The sequence below is a fragment of the Procambarus clarkii genome, chromosome 52 (genome assembly GCF_040958095.1).
Source record: "Procambarus clarkii isolate CNS0578487 chromosome 52, FALCON_Pclarkii_2.0, whole genome shotgun sequence".
Lineage (NCBI taxonomy): Eukaryota > Metazoa > Arthropoda > Malacostraca > Decapoda > Cambaridae > Procambarus > Procambarus clarkii.
Window position 1 is genome coordinate 32,029,547 of NC_091201.1, and position 17,316 is coordinate 32,046,862.

Genomic DNA, 17,316 nt, shown 5'->3' on the forward strand with positions numbered 1-17,316 from the left:
ATGCCTCTCAACACCTCAAGCCAATTTTATTTGCTGATGACACAAACTTCATTTTCTCCAGCCCTCTTATTCTCAATGACAGTGAATGCTGAACTAAATAAAATCCATCTTTGGCTAACTGCTAACAAACTCACTCTTAACATTGACAAAAAATATATTCTCAGATTGAATTAATCTAAGAATTAACAATATCCAAATTAGTAACGAAGTACTGTAGATGGTAAATTCCTTGGTGTTCTCATTGATAATAAGCTGAATTTCCAGGGCTACATTCAAAATATAGCTAAAAAGGTTTCTAAAACAATTGGTATTCCTTATAAAATCAGATATTATGTACCTCACCCTGCCAGAGTAATGCTATATTACTCTTATGGTATCTGTGCTTGGGGTTCTACTACCCAAAATCATCTACGTCCTCAAGTTACTCAACACAAATCTGTTATTAGAACAATAACAAACTGGCCCCAGACAGCACTCGGCACCCTTACTTAAATCCTTGAATATGTTAGATATTAAGTCACTGCACATCAAGTTCAAGTAAGTTTATCTCGAAAGGATAGAGTAACTTAGGCTATTTCTACCCTCGTCTGTATAAGGTCCCTCAAGGGGCTCACAAACCCACACAGTACACAATTATTAATCATATTTTACATTTCAGATTCCAATGGTAATCACATGGCATACTGTGAGATCTCTTATTGACTGTGCCGTTCCTGTCATGTCTTGTGTTGGTAAAGGCAGACTAAACAAGTTAAAGAAGGTAAAATGTACACATGCCCACATACTTATCATCCCCTCTTACCCCTGCACACACACATTATACCTACATGACCCACAACGTCCCATACATTTTACCCCTGTGACCCACAACGTCCACCCCTGATGATACCCGTCCCATTCTACGGACTCCCACACCACTTTTGACTATGACCGAGTTCGATCCACCGAGGTTCTCCTCGGGTTTGGAACGGTTCTAGTTACATATTTCACTACCACATATTTCACTATTTCACTACTTTTTCAGTCCAATTCATTCTTTAAATCTCAATTAGTACATGTCTTATTTTTTTAAGTGTTTTGCACATCTTGTTCGAAAGAAATTGAAATTGCCCGAAACGCTATGCGTACTAGTGGCTTTAGGTATTGTATGTACTAGCTCTATCTTTAAATTCCAACATTATGTTTGTAACTCATCTTCCATGTATGTACCTTTACCGGAATAAAAAATCTAATCTAATCTAATATAATGCTCCTCCGCCTCAGTAAAGCGGCAGAGGAACCTCTGTAACTTGCTATGTATTTGAGCAAGTTACAGGTTTGATAAGTTAGTTAATTACAACGTTTAATGTAAATATGTAGTTTCAAAAGCAGATGGGCCAGTTTCCTTTCAGCTGATGCCTCTGTTCATGTATCAGTATAAGATATGTACCCGGGAGCCCAGCCCAGAGACGTTGCTAGTGCTGGCTGATAGATCAGCCTCGCATTTCATGTTTATTTTGTATTTATTTATATACAAGAAGGTACATTGGGTTGTGGGAGTTCTTAACACCGGAATTCCTACATTCTTGCAAAACCACTAATAGGTATATAGTGTTTCGGGCAATGTTCTATCCTAATTCCATGTATGACTAACCATCCTGTGGGATGGGGATATTAGATGAACTTGTGACTAGTTAAATTAAAAGTTAAAATTAAATTAATATTTTTATTCAGGAAAAGTACATAGATAGATGATGAGTTAACAAACATAATGATGGATTTATATAGATAGAGCTAGTACATACAAAACCTAAAGCCACTAATACGCATAGCGTTTTTTTTTTTTTTTGCTGATTGATTAATGAAGATTAAGTCACCCAAGAGGTGGGACAGGCATCAACAGCCCGTAATTTGATCTGCACGCTGTAATCTTTTATATAGAGTTTTTAGTTAGTGGATAAAAGTACATTGTTGTGCATACCTAAGCTTGATAATAATAATAATAATAATAATAATAATAATACAAAATAATGCGTAAAAATGTGTGCCCTTATATCAGTATTCAAATAATAATATAAATTGCAGCAATTATTTTTTAATTATCTATTGGTGGAAATATATTAAGAATTAATACATAGAAATGTGTCAATAGGATCCAAAGAGAGAGAGAGAGCCGGAAAAAGGTTTTACATGTGCCTAGAGCAGTCACCACATGTACGCAATTATTATAGTTACTTGATAGAGAAGGATTTTGCACCGAATCTTTTCTAATATTAAAACAGCTGGAAATATCGTTTTAAAGCAAATGTTTAGAAAGCAAATAATGTTCTAGTAATTACAACATATAATAATCAATATATTCAAGGCAGGGATCGCGGGGCATGGCGTCCTTTCCAAACGCATGCGCCCTGATGTAGGCTCAGTTGCGAGCTGGGCGCGTTGTGATTGGTCGCCGCACCATGAGGGAGACCAATGAGGCTCGTGATTGGCCGGCCGCACCATGAGGCCGGCAAGCGCGCCACGCGATTGGTCAGTAGCCTCCTGTAGCACCAAGGCGAGTCTCTCTCTCTCCCCCCCACTACGCCGTCTGCACACAACACGCACAATCGATCCGCCCAGAGGAGGCTATCTTTAAACCGCCCCACACAACCCAGAACCTCATGGCGGACCAGGAGATGGAGCAGCAGGACTTCACGGAGGACTACAGCGGCGGGGACTTCCAGGAGAACGGCGCCGGGGTGGCGGAGAGCCAGGACCAGGGCGGCGAGGGCCACGCGGGCAACATGCAGGATAGCGGCGCCGCCGACGCTCCGGGAAGGGACGACGATAGGTATGATGCCGGACGGTCGTCTCCGCTCACACTGGGGCTCTTTGCAAACTTAGAATCGTGAGAATTATTGTTATTGTACATGCCAGGAGTTTTTCAGGTACAGTAGAGTTACGTAAGAAGCGTTGATATGAAATGGGGGTCAAGGGGTGGGTAGTTTGTTAAATTACTAGGGCGACCCCGAACGATGGGGAGCGTTGTCCCTGCCGAGGTTAGCGTCCTGGGCTCTTGCTTCATTTGTTATTTTGTGCCCTTATATCAGTATTGTAAACTTTGGTATGATTGGGTTACCAGTTGCAGACAATTCACAAAGGAAATGCGCTTTCCATTGTCGAATTTCATTTTAATTATAGGCTAGCATGAGTAATTGTATTATATAAAGACGTTCTGCAGTTATACGCTGTGTATCTTTGCTGTAATGTGTTTAAAAATTTGTGACCCCCAAGTCGATCTCGTTGATTGTATTTTCTGTAGTCGAATATTGTGGCATCCAACATGCTAGCCTAGTTTCAGATGTTTGGTAACTTGAGCATTTGTACTTAATTTTAATGTAACTCGCCTCTTCTTGGCCCATCGTAAGTCTTGTAAAATTGTTTCTGGGTCATTAAGCTGCATGGGCCCTATCTGTTTGCGATTCCCACATTTAACTAGGTAACTTGGCTTAATGTATCTTGCCCCTCTGCAGCGGCTAGCGGTCGTCAGTACTTCATAGTTCCCCACTCCTGTGCTAGATTAATTTTAAATATAGGCTTGAGGGACTTATTTGTGCACTAAGTATGTTTACCAGGCTCAGGATTCAGAACAATTTGGCAGAATGTGACTTCACTGAACTTATCCCTCTCCTCGGAGAATTCTGAGGAAAGAGTGAGTTCGTGAGGTTTGATAAATTATGGTAATTTGCAGCATATGGATATGTCTAAAAAAAATTGTTTCGAGGACATGGGAGCATTTCAATTTTGGAAGAGATTTCCTCGTTAGTATTTCTTGTAATTTTTTTGTAAAGCGAAAAATTTGACTTTCATTTTATCTGAAGTATGTTTATTTGCTACATTAGTACTTTTGTTCCATAGGCCTGTTGTTGGGACTATCGTTTTTGTGAATTTGTAAACTTTGTTCTAGATTTTCAAAAAATTAGGCGAGGGCTTTTGAAGGGGTGGAAAAGGGTATGGTCAAATTATAGTATTTAACGACTCATTTTCTTGTCAAAACAATGTTAGGCTTAATTAGTTTAGGTTAGGATATTTTGGGGAAGGTTTGGTAAGCTTTTAAAATGTTGGCAAACTCTTGTACAATATGGAGTGTATTCAGTGGAAAGCTCATTTGGTATACAATATGGGGTGTATTCAGTGGAAAGCTCATTTAGTATCACAGTATTAATGTAGGGTAAAGTAAGATCGATACAGATTAGTGCATTAGTTATTAATCTGAAGTGAACAGGACCTGAAGATTGTAGTTGGTAAGTTTGCAGCCATATTAGGATCAGACAATTAGTCAATAGCACTAACAATCTTTGTTCCTCTAATGTGTTTTCTGATTACCTGTTCCTCCAAAGTATAGAAAGTAGCTATTATTTCCCCTCAAACATTGCTCTAACCTTTGCCTATGACTTTAGGGGTGACACCTTGAGCACTGCAGCCTCCTTGTTTAGAGCTGGGGCCAGATTCACGAAAGCACTTATGCAAGCACTTAAGAACCAGTACATCTTTTCTCAATCTTTGACGGCTTTGTTTCCAATTATTAAACGGTTAATGAGCTGTGAAGTACCAGGAGGCTGTTTATAACAATAACAGTTAAATGGGAAGTTTTCATGCTTGTAAACTGTTTAATAAATGTAACCAAAGCCGTCAAAGATTGAGAAGATGTACAGGTACGTAAGTGCTTTCGTGAATCTGGCCCCTGGTCTTTCTAGTCTAGAGCAGCTTCAGGAGTCTTAGAACTTCTTCTCTAAGCTGTTGCAGGCAAAGGTCAAAATATAGTTTGAAGGGGGGGGAGGGAATAATAGCCATTTACTGTACTTTGATGGCATAAGCACTGAAGATTGTGTAGCTTATTGATCATTTTCTTGTAGTCTAATAATGCAGTGCCCCAGTACCTCTCCAGTGCATCGATGGCATCGTGCCCTTAAAACGTGGATTTTGTTTTTACATATGGAAAGTTAGTTTAAGGGAAAGCTGCTCTTAAAAGGGTTGGGGTACATGGTTCACAAGATGGCTGAATAATTGGAAAGACAACAAAGCATTATTTTCATGGATTGTAAGAATTATATGGCGAGCTTTTGGTTTAAATGAACTTTTTTTCCCATGAGATTCGGTGGAAATTAGAATTTTGCGTGGATATTGGGAGTATTCTGATAATAATTATGAAACCCTCTTAATTATCTATTGAGAAGTTAGGTATTTCATAAAAAAAATTTTGAGCTAGATTTGTGGGGGGAAATAAAGTTGATGGATCAAGGTCATTTTTTACAGTATTTGGAGGATCATGGAAGACCCTCCCCCCCCCCCCCCCCCTTAAAATTTGCATTGTATGAGGGGTTGAAATTAAAATTTAGCTTGGTGAGATTTAAGTGCTATGATCACAATGATGGTAAAATGAAATGTTTTATATAATTATCACACTACCCGGTATTTGTTCTATCGTTTGAATATCGATGTTGCCTAATGGAGTCTGCAAGCACTCTGACAAAATAATGGGAGTCTGGCATCCATCACTTCTGGTTACAATTTACAATTGTTGTCGGCCACTATAAGACTGCTGCATAAAATGCTTTTAATTTTTACATAAAATTACTTGTTTGAAAATATATTGTACACCAAAAAATTAAGATCTTGTATAGCTAGTCTCTAAATAGGTCTTAAATATGCCCATTGGATGTCTCCTCCAAATTTGTTATCTATTGTTTGATAATTATTCATTGGATTAGATTCCAAGGATATTTCAGAGATGAATATTATCCGTAGACAAGGGGAGGAATTGTTGCCGGGTTTAAATATCTGAAGAGGTTGGTTTTTATTTTGAAAGTGGCAACTTTCAATGTTTCATTCAATAGCGGTTTGAATTTTTAGGTTAAGTACCAGAAATGTAGCTTAGGAAAAAGTTACGAATTGGCTCCTTTAGCTATTTATTGGAGTGTTCCTGGTGGCTCGGACAATCTTGAGCACACTAGTTTTGACGGGGGACGTTAATGGGCTTGGTTCACTTAGTCCATTTGAGTCTAGGCTTAACTTTAAAAAAATTAAAGGATGGTGATAAGGGTATAAAAAAAACTTATCTTGGTAGATGTTCATGTTATAGTTAAAATTTTTGCTTAATTGATCCATAGTGTGGAACATTTTGGGGACGAATGGTAACACTGTTATCTTCAGCATTTATTGATCGTATGAGTCCGTGCTCATCCAATCTAATTTCTATGGATGACTTGCTTAATTCTATTTGCACTTTTGATAATACACAAGCACTGTGCTTGGAGATTATTTGGGGACCACCCAATTTATCTGGGTACAAATTGATCACATCATCCAGCTATCCTCTCCTTGAGACAATATTTGGTCTGCTTGCAAGTATTTCTTGTTTTGCAAATTACTTGAAAGGTATAAAAATACTTACAGCAAATTTCATTTGTACCTTAGCATTATTTTAGGATAATTATAAAATTTAGTGAACTTCGAAAATAAGCATTTAACGCAATGCTGAGTGTTGCTTAAAGCAACTGATCTGTTACTGCTAGGGGTGGTAATGGGGTGGGACGTGCAAAAGTACTACTATAGTTATAATAACTATATGGATGTGATGGTTAACAAAGTGCCCATGATGTCTGACAAGAAGTAGTGTTTTTATTAGGGGCTTGCATTTATGGTCAAATGACGAGTCTTTCTACCTGTTTGAATACATGCCTGGATGACAATCCATGGCAGAATTGCAGCAATTGATTGGGATGCAAGACATAGGCTTCTTAGCTGTGCCAAGAACCATTTTGTGTGAAATAGGCAAACCCATTTCATTAGTCTTTCTGCTGTCCTGTGCCACTCTGCAGCTCTCGCATATGATGACACTTATTCTGCTACAAACCTTCCTGCTGCAGTTTTCCAAAACTCCTGATTTTTCCAAAGCAGGAAAGTTTTTTTTTTCCTTTCCTAAATCATCAATACATGTCTCCAACACTTTAATTTTTTTTGTTTAAAAAAAAATAAATGCAACTTAAGTTTAATATTAACTACAGTAGTATTACACATACTTTATTCAGACATTAAACATTGCATTTAGCAGTGAAATTGCTTGATGTTTAAACAGATTGAGTTTATCAACATAGTCATTGTTAACCCTTGATAATAATAGAAGGGCCAATATCAGAAGTGCCACTTTGCCTGCGCGTGCACACACATTTGTGGAATCTCGCCCACACTCCCCTCCCCTTTTTTTCTTGCATTTTTTGGTTGTGTGCATATGAAGAAAGCTGTGGACGGGTCATGTAGGTGTGCTGTGATAGGTACATGGTACAATATATGTATTATTCACTTATCACTTGTCATACTGTGTGGAATTATGACTGCAATGGACAGTGAATACAGTATAGGCCTAGAATATAATGTGCACAATTATATTTCACACAAATCTTCTACAGGCAGAGCTCAAAGGTGGTGTCATTTTCTTACTGCTATATTATCTGGTAATATTGTCCAGATATGGATTCACACTGTTGGGAAAGACTGTCATTTGATGCCAACCTTTATCACAGTGATATGTTATAAAACTATAGAATGCTTGTAACTTGCAACATCAATTTAAATGTATTATAATCATATTTACATTTATATAAAACTAAGCCATAATTTTTAAATAAACATAACTGCTTTACCTTGGGGGATTAATGTATAACCACATCTTGAAGGTTAAATATAGTGCTTCATAATAATTTTTTCTGATCTTATTCATAAAATATCTGTAGGTACCAGATACTTGTTCATTGATTCAAATAATTTTTAAAGGCATTTTCAGTTGGTTAATTTTAAGTACTATTTGGTGGAGGAATGAGTGCATTTGGCATGAAGATTTGTTCTCGTGTACAGTATCTGTATATAATGAAAGCTGTGTTTCTGACCTATACTAATATAACTACTGATATGGTAATATTTTGTATATTTAAAAGAAATCAACGGTGAGATTAAATGGGTTAAATATGCCAAAGATTGTATAAATTTTGTGAAATTGTTTCTGATCCTGGTGCTGGTTTTATATTGTTAAATTATTTTTGTCTTAGTTTCTGCATCACTAAAGTTTGAAAATTTGTAAAGTAAAGTACTAGGTAAGTAGAGGAAATGATCACACTATTTTTTTGTATTTAAGTATTATTGTAATCGGTTAACAATGGGATTTTGATTTGTAAATTTGGGAGTAATTGTTGACATTAAATTCAAAGTTAACTGGGAATCAAGGGTGGTATGCTGATTTGCCGTGTTGATCACTTCGCCTGCATTTTGAATGTTTTGCCTTAAAGCTGCCCTGTTTCTGCCATCATGAAGCTGTAACGTAACAAGCAGACATCAGTGGGCATCTTGCTCCAGCTGTGTGTTCTTCTTGCCCAATGGTAACGTAATGAGGTAACGTAACGTCTCTAGGGAAGGTTCAGGTGGTCCATGCCCCCGGACTAACAGAGACTCCTCTCTCCTCTAGGTGGCCGCTACTTCGGGAAGAATGTTGCCCACATGTAGCGCTTCGCATCGACACCAGGGTATTTATCTTGTTCACCTTAATGTCCAACTTCACACGGTTACCTGTCTTTCCATTTATGATCAACTTGAAGCAAAGGTCATCTGAGTGGTTCTTGCTGTAATCCTTTGCAGCATTAGCATTAATATTCATTCATTTTTTCCCCCTAACTTTTTGTTGTTCTCTGTTGCCCAGACATTTTCAGAGTTAATATATAGAGCAGACTGGGCAGTTTAATTATTGCCAACTTGCTTGTCGTGCTGGAGTGGGTTAGATTTTGTATTGCTGCCATCCTAACTTGAAGCCGTAATCCAACTTTAAGGTAAAGTACGTCCTCACGAATAAATCACTCCACCCAGCCCATCACCATGAAGGTCTACTGATAATACCTCTCTGTTTCAGGAAACTTTTTGTTGGTGGCCTGAGTTGGGAAACGACAGAAAGTGAGTGATTAATTTTTTTAACAATTTTAATAGTTGCCGAATTTTTAATGTTCGAGCATTTTACTTTGTAATTTCTAAATTAGTAATATATAATGATGAGATTTCCAGTTCTGCTACTGATTGATATTGATGTAGCGTAACTATTCTGAGGAACATACATGAAATTTTTTTTTTGTCACCGAGGATGAAATTAATTAGCTTTCCTTTGCAGAGGAACTTCGTGAACACTTCAGTAAATATGGCGATATTGAAAGTATTAATGTTAAAACCGATCCTAACACTGGCCGATCAAGAGGTTTTGCGTTCATAGTCTTTAGCATAGCGGAAGCGGTCGATAAGGTGAGTTTTCATGGAAATCTCTGCATGAATATACTACTACTACTAAACGTAGTATTTTGTAATTCTATATAATAATTTGTTTGATAAATTTCCATTGAATATAATTTCTGTATATACAGTGCACTAGGAACATTTATAGTCTGGTTATTACTTTCTTGGAACATATTATATTGAAATAACTTATTTTTTAATTATTTTTAAATTGCAAATGGAAAACAATTTTTTGGGTTTAGCTTTGACAAAGTGTAAAACCAAAACTGTTTTAGGCTAAAGGATTTTCATCGCTTTGTGATAATGGTGTCTGACTTGCCATTAATAACAATTTTAAGACCATTTGTAGGACAATTTAAGTTTACTTATTAAATTTGTGATTGACTTTCAATCAAGATGCACTCTTTCAAATCATTCAGCCACAAAAAAGTTCTTATAGTTCAGCAAATGACACTAAAAGCACTAACTAAACTCCTTCCTTCTGCTTATCTTGTCTGCTTGATATTCTGCAGTTTGAACATTAAAATGTATCTTAATAGGAACAGGTGGCTAAAATGTAGATGGCACTGTTAACGAGTTGTGAAAGACGTGTGCATCTGTGAGAAGTGTTTAGAAAGCTGTGGGTAGTACATAAAGCTATACCTTGCTTCCTGTGGGTACTGACTGATGTGCAATTGCATTGTTTTCTTCCCATCAAAGATGGCCTCTCTACCTGTTCGCCTTCCACTGGTGGTGGCCATCCTGCATGACTTTATCCTAAGATTTGATTTTAATTAACATTTTACTGTCAATTGTCACTTCTATTTGCTTAAATTAATGATGTAAATTGGTCTAGTATTTTATATTTTACTTAAATTACCAGTCAGTTTGGTAATTGTTCAATTTTTTTTATTGCCATTAGTCATACATGTTAAACGTCCTGATTTTCAGGACGTTTGTCTTGCTTCCCAACTGTCACTTTATAGTGCTTAGTGAATCTGATACTTTGATATCGCTCCCCTTAGGTGCCTTTGCTCTTGTATTGGCATCCTTGGTGATACTTAGTGACCTTTTGAATGATCGGCAACTTTAATGTTGCTACATAATTTCTCTGGCTTTCTCTTGATAATTACGGTACTTTTATTGCCAATTTCTAACATAATTCAGAACTACATTGAGCTTTATTGTAAAGAAATAGGTAAAATATTATTACATTTTTTAATGCTAGAATATCTTGCCATAAGTGTTACCATCTTATATTCTGTATTTTACTGTGAAAATGTAAAAGTTAGTAACTAAAGTGATTGGAAAATTTTACAAAGCTGTATAATTAAAACATTTGATACATTTATAGCTTTCAAATCAGATTTTGATAATTTTCACATTACACGATTGGATCTGCTTAACTATATTTTCTTAAGACTATAATAAAGAACATTAATTGCAAAAATTTAGAAGTCAAATTCAGTTTTCTTTAGTAAGAGGTTTGGCAAGAGGGATGGCTCACTTAGGCTGGAAAACTGGCACCACTCTTGAAACAGAAGTTTGTCCACCCCAAAAAAAAAAGAGCAAATTCCCAAATATCAAAGCAGTCAGCAAAGCATAATAGTTGAGTAAGGACTGTACCATAGAAAAAAACAATCTGGGCTGAACAGCAAAGTGATTTTAGAATTCAGTATTGGCAGTGTAACATTTATGGGAAAAAACCTGAAATACATGAAGCGATATCCTGTGGTAGTAAAAATCCAATATTGGCTGTTTTGGCAGATTTAAGACGGTTGAGTTTTGCTGGGTTCTCGACCAAATTGGTGTCGCCTTAAATGAATGTCCAGATGCTGACACTAAGGTGGTTATCTGCCCTTGTCCTATTTCCAAAAAAGGCATTCCTTATTCTGATTTCCACCCAGTTATCTATTCCTTTGAGACTGCTGGCAGGGTCATTTGTCTAAGGTTAAAGGTAACAAGCTACACACTTAAATGAATATCCTTGGCCTTCCTTCTACCACCATAATAGATGTTTGTAAATGTCTTTGGCCTTCCTCTTACCACCATAATAGATGTTTGTAAATGTCTTTGGCTAGGTTCCGTATTGGTCACACTTAACTCGTGGGGACGTAATGGAATGCCACACTGCTCCTTATTGCCACTTAAGTGTGCACCTCCTTGTGGAATGTCTCGATTTTCAGGACAATAGTATGTTCTGCTCTTGTCCCTAGGTGAATCTAGTACCTTAGATAATGCTTGCCTTGTGTGCACATAGCCTTCCCGGCTTGGTGCCTTCTTTGATAATTACTTACTTGCCTTTTGTGCTCTGTTCCCGTATTGGCATCCTCTGTAATATTTAGCAGTTTTTTAATATCCTGCAATACTGTTGGGTCTAGTGTCTCCCTAGCTTGGTGCTTGCTTTTGATAATTGCTTCAATTTCCTTAAACCACAAATTTTTGTGCTGGGATGATAGCATAAAACTAGTGTTGAGTGGATGGATGCAGAGCAAATATTAGGTTGTGTTAAACGATCATAAGTTAACTGCAACTACCTTGTATGTGAAAGTGTTCAAAAATAAAAGCAGTGGAAATAAGTACAGTAGTGCTAAGTTCATAAATCTGAAAGCTAGGAAAAAAAATGGTGTTTTGAAGGCTAAAGGACCATCTGCATTACATATGGATATTTTTTAGCACCTTTACGTTGTTGATTATCTAAACTATCTTGATTTAATTGTATTGCAGGATAGTCAAAGGAAAGTTGACTACTTTTGTAATGGCATGGATTAAGTTTTGTTTATAAATACTAATATTGTTTATGTAAATTCATGTATTTATAGCAGAATCCAATCTACTCGGCAGGTTATTGATGCGGGTGATCACGTTATAAATGGAAAGAAAGTAGATCCTAAAAAGGCAAAGGCTCGCCACGGCAAAATCTTTGTTGGTGGTCTCAAACCAGAGTTAACAGATGATGACATAAAGAAATTCTTCAGTTCGTATGGCAATATTATAGACATGGAATTACCTTTTGACAAGCAAAAGAATCAGCGGAAGGGATTCTGCTTTATAACCTTTGACCAGGAAGCAGTTGTGACAGATCTACTCAAGACCCCCAAACAGAACATTAATGGTCACGAAGTTGATGTGAAGAAGGCAACCCCCAAGCCAGACTCAATGATGCGGGGTGGCATGCGTGGCGGTATGAGAGGAGGAAGAGGTGCTGTTCGGGGTCGTGGCAGAGGTTGGGGCCATGGATGGAACCAAGGAGGGTATGGAGGCTACAATCAAGGTGGCTATGGAGGCTACGGTGGATATGGTGAGTATTTGATTTCAGTATATGTGACAATATTATTTTGTATTTGTTTATAGTGGTCTTAAAATTATTTTTGAGTTCACTAGCAAACCTTACAAGACTTCAGTTTTTATTAAATCTGATATTGTTGGATATTTTAGATGATAGTGTTAATATTTAAAATGTCTACAGACTTTTGAAGTGCCCACCCCACCCTCCACAAAATCAACTTGTGCTCACAAACCTGATGACCCACCTGAAACCAGAGCCTGTTCCTTCACCTGTTGCCTTACACAGCCTCTTTCCCAAACCCTTTGAAGACATCCCTCCTCACCAAACATTAACCACCACATGGATTGAGTCAATGCAAGCAAAGAGCTAGAATAAAAGCTACCAGGTTTTAACTTTTAATGTTAAATCTGTGGATATGAAAACTAGGGGGGTATCAAGTAAGAGGCAGCAAGAGAGGCTTTCATCTAGATCCATGTCAGATTTGAATTCCATGGAAAATGCTAATCTGAAAGAGGATCAACTTTACAGCATGATTTTTTAAATAGTCATTTCATGGTAGACTTCCATGAAGCTGTTGATTTTTCTCCTCACAAGGCCAATTCATTGAAAATCCAGGCTGGGAAAACAGAAGACTGGATTAACACAAGAAAATTGTTTTGGTGGAAGATAAAAAAAATATTCTTGTATCAACAAGGTTCTTCAATGGAAAACTATACATGTAATGTTAAATGATAAATTCCAACAATTTGTGTAATGGAAAAATAAATGTACAAACTATAGTACTGTATCATCCTTTGCATATGACACTAGTATTTTCAAGAGTAGAAAATAGGACACTAATCCTCCAATTTCTTTCAATGAGGCTCAGAAAATAGGATGTTTAGAGAGGATAAGTTTCAGTTATAGTTATAGGAAAAGATAAAAAGCAATGTAAACGATTTAAAGGTAATCATGTTGGAAGACTACTTTTAAAGAACACAGCTGTAATCATTCAAAAAAAAACAAAAAAAAAGTGATAACCTTTCAAATGAGATGTCCTGACTTCCAGGACGAGCTTGTCTTGCTTTTTGACTGTCCCTCGTGGTCACTTGTCCCTCGATGGAATTATCAGAGAGTCGGATACTTTTGATATTGTTCGCCTTAAGTGTTTTTCTGTTCTCATATTGGCAATCTTGGTGATATTTAACGTCCTCTGATTATTCCACACGTTTGATGGTGCTACATAGCCTTTCCCGGCTTGGTGCCTTCTTTTGATTACTTTCAAATGAGATGCCACACCAATAATATTTTAATGACAGTAGTGCTTTCTAAGAGTGGAATATTGTTGCACACTAACGACCCCATCCTAAGCTGGAGAAATTGCGACCTGAAGAGCATGCAAAGAACTTTTTCGACTAGTCCACTTAATAAAATGTCCAAATTAATGGGACTTGTTATAAATTTTTAAATATTCCCTGGACTCCTAAAGCACAGGAAGGGGTGAGAGGCATAGTCATTCACACTGAAAATACTAGGACTGGTTCCAAATATGCACATAGAAATGAGACCAGAAGGCATGTCAGGATGTGCAAATTAGCCCCATTGAAAAGCTAGAGATGCACTAGGCATTTTGAGAGCTCAGACATAAAAGGCCCAAGACTTTTCAGTTCCCTTTCTACATAGGCCACAGTTGGCAAAGGCAGATTTCTTGCAGTATTCAAAAGAGCTTCACAAACACCTTCAAAGAATACCTGATCAGCCAGGCTGAGACTCATGTAAAGTGCATGCCGTCACATCGAACAACCTGGTTGCCCAGACACCAACTAGGAGGCCTGGTCTCTAGTAAAATCATGATAGGTCTAGGAATGGTGTTAAGACTTACCCTTTAGAACACAATGTAACTGGCAACAGGCAGGAAAATACAACACAAAACTTTCAGAACATAACTCAGTACTGTACCAATAAACGTACAGTACAATACTTAAAAGCACTGGTGTTGTGCTTTTTAGAAAATTCAGTTCTTCTACCTTTGAAGGCAGGAGAGATCTATAAAATAACCCTTTACTGCCTGCATAGAATCACTGAAACACGACTACTGGGGCCGACACAAAATAATGAATTTGTACTGACGCAGTCTTTGCCAGGGAAGATTGACTTACTACCAATCTTTACATTTGCCCTGTATTCACTCTGCAGTAATTGGATTTTGGTACCTGGTTAACTGATTGGTGTCTAGTTCTGGGGAAAACTATTAGGGTAAGACTTTCCATAAGTTATGGGAAGGAAAAACTGCCTGCTAACAAGTCGAAAGTCTGCTGCATGTGTCAAGACTTGCCAAGTGATGGACACCAACCAGAATGAGGTCACAGTTGCAGTAAGAAATGAAATTATACCAGAAGGGGTGGAAGCAACCAACAATTCACAGCTTGGTGCAAGATGACAACTTGAAACATAGAAGGTATAAACAATGTAACGCTAATTTGTATACCATACACAATAGCAAAGTGTATATGCCTAATTATCGTGCAAGACTAATGTCCAAGTAAAGCCCACCACATCCACCCAATATTTTTACATTTTATGCAAGAGTAGACATTTTTAAATATAAATCATAGATTGTATAGGTGTTTGGATTAGGGACATCTCCCTCAATTGTCTATTTGAAACTCCTAATTTATTTAAATTTCAGAATTTTTCCTTGAATCAATTGCTTCAGAAACAGGAGTTTTCTGCATTGAATTGATATGCACTGAATAACTTTGATTCTTGCACTGGGCTGTCCTCATTGTCATAGTCAAATTGAAAGTTATTTAATGCTTGAGAAAGTGTGAAATTGTGATGTTTATAAAACGTCTGCATATTAATTTTAAAATTTCTTATATTTTGTTCCAGGAGGCTATGATTATGGTGGTTATGGTGGCTACAGTGGATATGGGGATTACGGCTATGGAGGATATGGAGGTTATAATGATTACGGATATGGCTCTAGTAATTATGGTAAGTATCAGGCCTATGGTGGTTAATGTTTGTTAATGGCATGAATATTATATATAATTGCATGAATTAGTCAAAATTGAAATTTCTATAAATGTTGAAATTTTCCTTATTGAAGATAATAGGTTAATTATAATTTAGTCATGAATTAGATCCCTGCATGTTGACCCACACCTAGTTAGTTTTGGATGTGCTCAATGTGTTGTTGGTTGAGTCGTCAGTTTCAACATATCCAGTCACTAAACATGCTGGGGTCAAACCTGTACTTTTAGTCGTTCACCGAGACTCATTATTTATGGCATTGTTGGCTATTACCAGGCGGGCAAGGGTACGGCGGGGGTAAGAGCCAGCACGGGCGGCAGCAGGCGAGGCACCAGCCGTACTGATTGGCGTGATCAAGGATACGACTACAATGCTGCCGCTACCTGGAACAGCGGAGACACGTACTAACGCCAATCCTCCCCAGTCCTCATCCCGTCTGTCTTCTACTGCGTCTGGCTCTTATGACGACGGTATGCAAAGCCAGATTTGAAGATTTTAGACAATGGTGTAAGAAGCCAATTTCGCAGTGTTGGGAAAAGTTTTGAAGGCTTCAATCCGTGGGAATTAACAAAGCCTTGGAACTTGAATGATCGCAAGGCCCTTTCCGGCGGATTCTAGGAGCCTTCAGTGTTAACAGTGCAGAGGTTTTTTGTGGAAGTGGTGTTAGTTAACAATGAAAGTGTGCCTGCTGTGGGACGATCACAATTAGTGTCGAATTTATTAGTGACTGCCAAGCAGTGTTCTCATGTAAATGGGATGTCTGGTTTTATTGAATAGTGAGCAGTTAAAATTCTTGTTTGTCATTTAAATGATTTAATGAAGGAATTTTGTAACATGTCGACCAAAATTTTCAAAGTGCTTAAATTTGTATTATTTTTTGTACTTGAAACTAAAATACATAGTAGGTATTTTCTTGTAGTTTCATTATTTGCCCCTTCTATATGCTAGCAGTATATCTGCTCGGATTAAAGATATTTACAATCGTTTAATTTAATTTTCCTTTTGGTTGGACGAGTGTTAATCTGCAAATTCCAGAAAGATTAGTAAGTAAAATCAATTGCTAAATATTCCAAATGTTCCCAATACAAATAAGTTATTGGCAATCAATTCTCTGGTATTTGTTCTTTCAGAGCAACCCATGCTCTGCTCTCTGCCCACCTCCACTTTTCTCTCCCTCCCTTAGGGAGCCGAGCGCACAGCGCGCTGGACTTTTGAACCTGTGGTCCAGGGATCGATCCCAGGCGCCAGCGAGAAACAATGGGCAGAGTTTTTCACCCTATGCCCCTGTTACCTAGCAGTAAAATAGGTACCTGGGTGTTAGTCACCTGCTTCCTGGGGGTGGAGGCATGGTCGAGGACCGGGCGGCGGGGACACTAAAGCCCCGAAATCATCTCAAGATAACCACTCTTTAACAGGAAGCAGCCCGTAACAGATGTCTAACTGGTACATATTTAATGCTATAGTCTAATCTGCATGTTATAAAATTCCATGGCTACGTAGGCCTTGCTTATGTAGTCTGATATTGGCAACGTATTTAGTCGTTCAGGCTATAACTACTTACCAGGCGGGCGAGGTGTAAGGAGACCTATTTCGGTATAGAAGATTGACGCAAGATAGCAAGTGTAATAGCAAAACTAGAGGTGGGTAGCGAGCGCTCTGGGTTCGATCCCCGGCCGAGACTGACAAAATGTTTTTCACCCTGAGGCCCCTGTTACCTAGCAGTAAATAAGTACATGGGAGTTACATCC

General features: G+C 37.8%; 1 protein-coding gene across 6 annotated transcripts; it reads left to right on the forward strand.

Moving 5' to 3' along the window:
* Positions 1-2,508: 2,508 nt before the first annotated feature.
* LOC123763539 (RNA-binding protein squid) lies at positions 2,509-16,480 on the forward strand. 6 transcript variants are annotated; one of them, XR_011222734.1, is made up of 7 exons: positions 2,515-2,866; positions 8,915-8,955; positions 9,167-9,294; positions 12,109-12,565; positions 12,734-14,990; positions 15,425-15,529; positions 15,845-16,480. XR_011222734.1 is itself a non-coding variant. In XM_069304634.1 (6 exons), exons 1-6 carry the CDS (start codon positions 2,640-2,642, stop codon positions 15,910-15,912), a joined length of 969 nt encoding a protein of 322 aa, XP_069160735.1. In that variant the 5' UTR covers positions 2,509-2,639; the 3' UTR covers positions 15,913-16,480. The 6 variants fall into 6 exon arrangements, 4 of the variants coding, with proteins under 4 accessions (XP_069160735.1, XP_069160733.1, XP_045606639.1 ...); XR_011222735.1 differs by having other exon boundaries at positions 2,517-2,809; XM_069304634.1 differs by lacking the exon at positions 12,734-14,990 and having other exon boundaries at positions 2,509-2,809.
* The last annotated feature ends 836 nt before the right edge of the window (positions 16,481-17,316 follow it).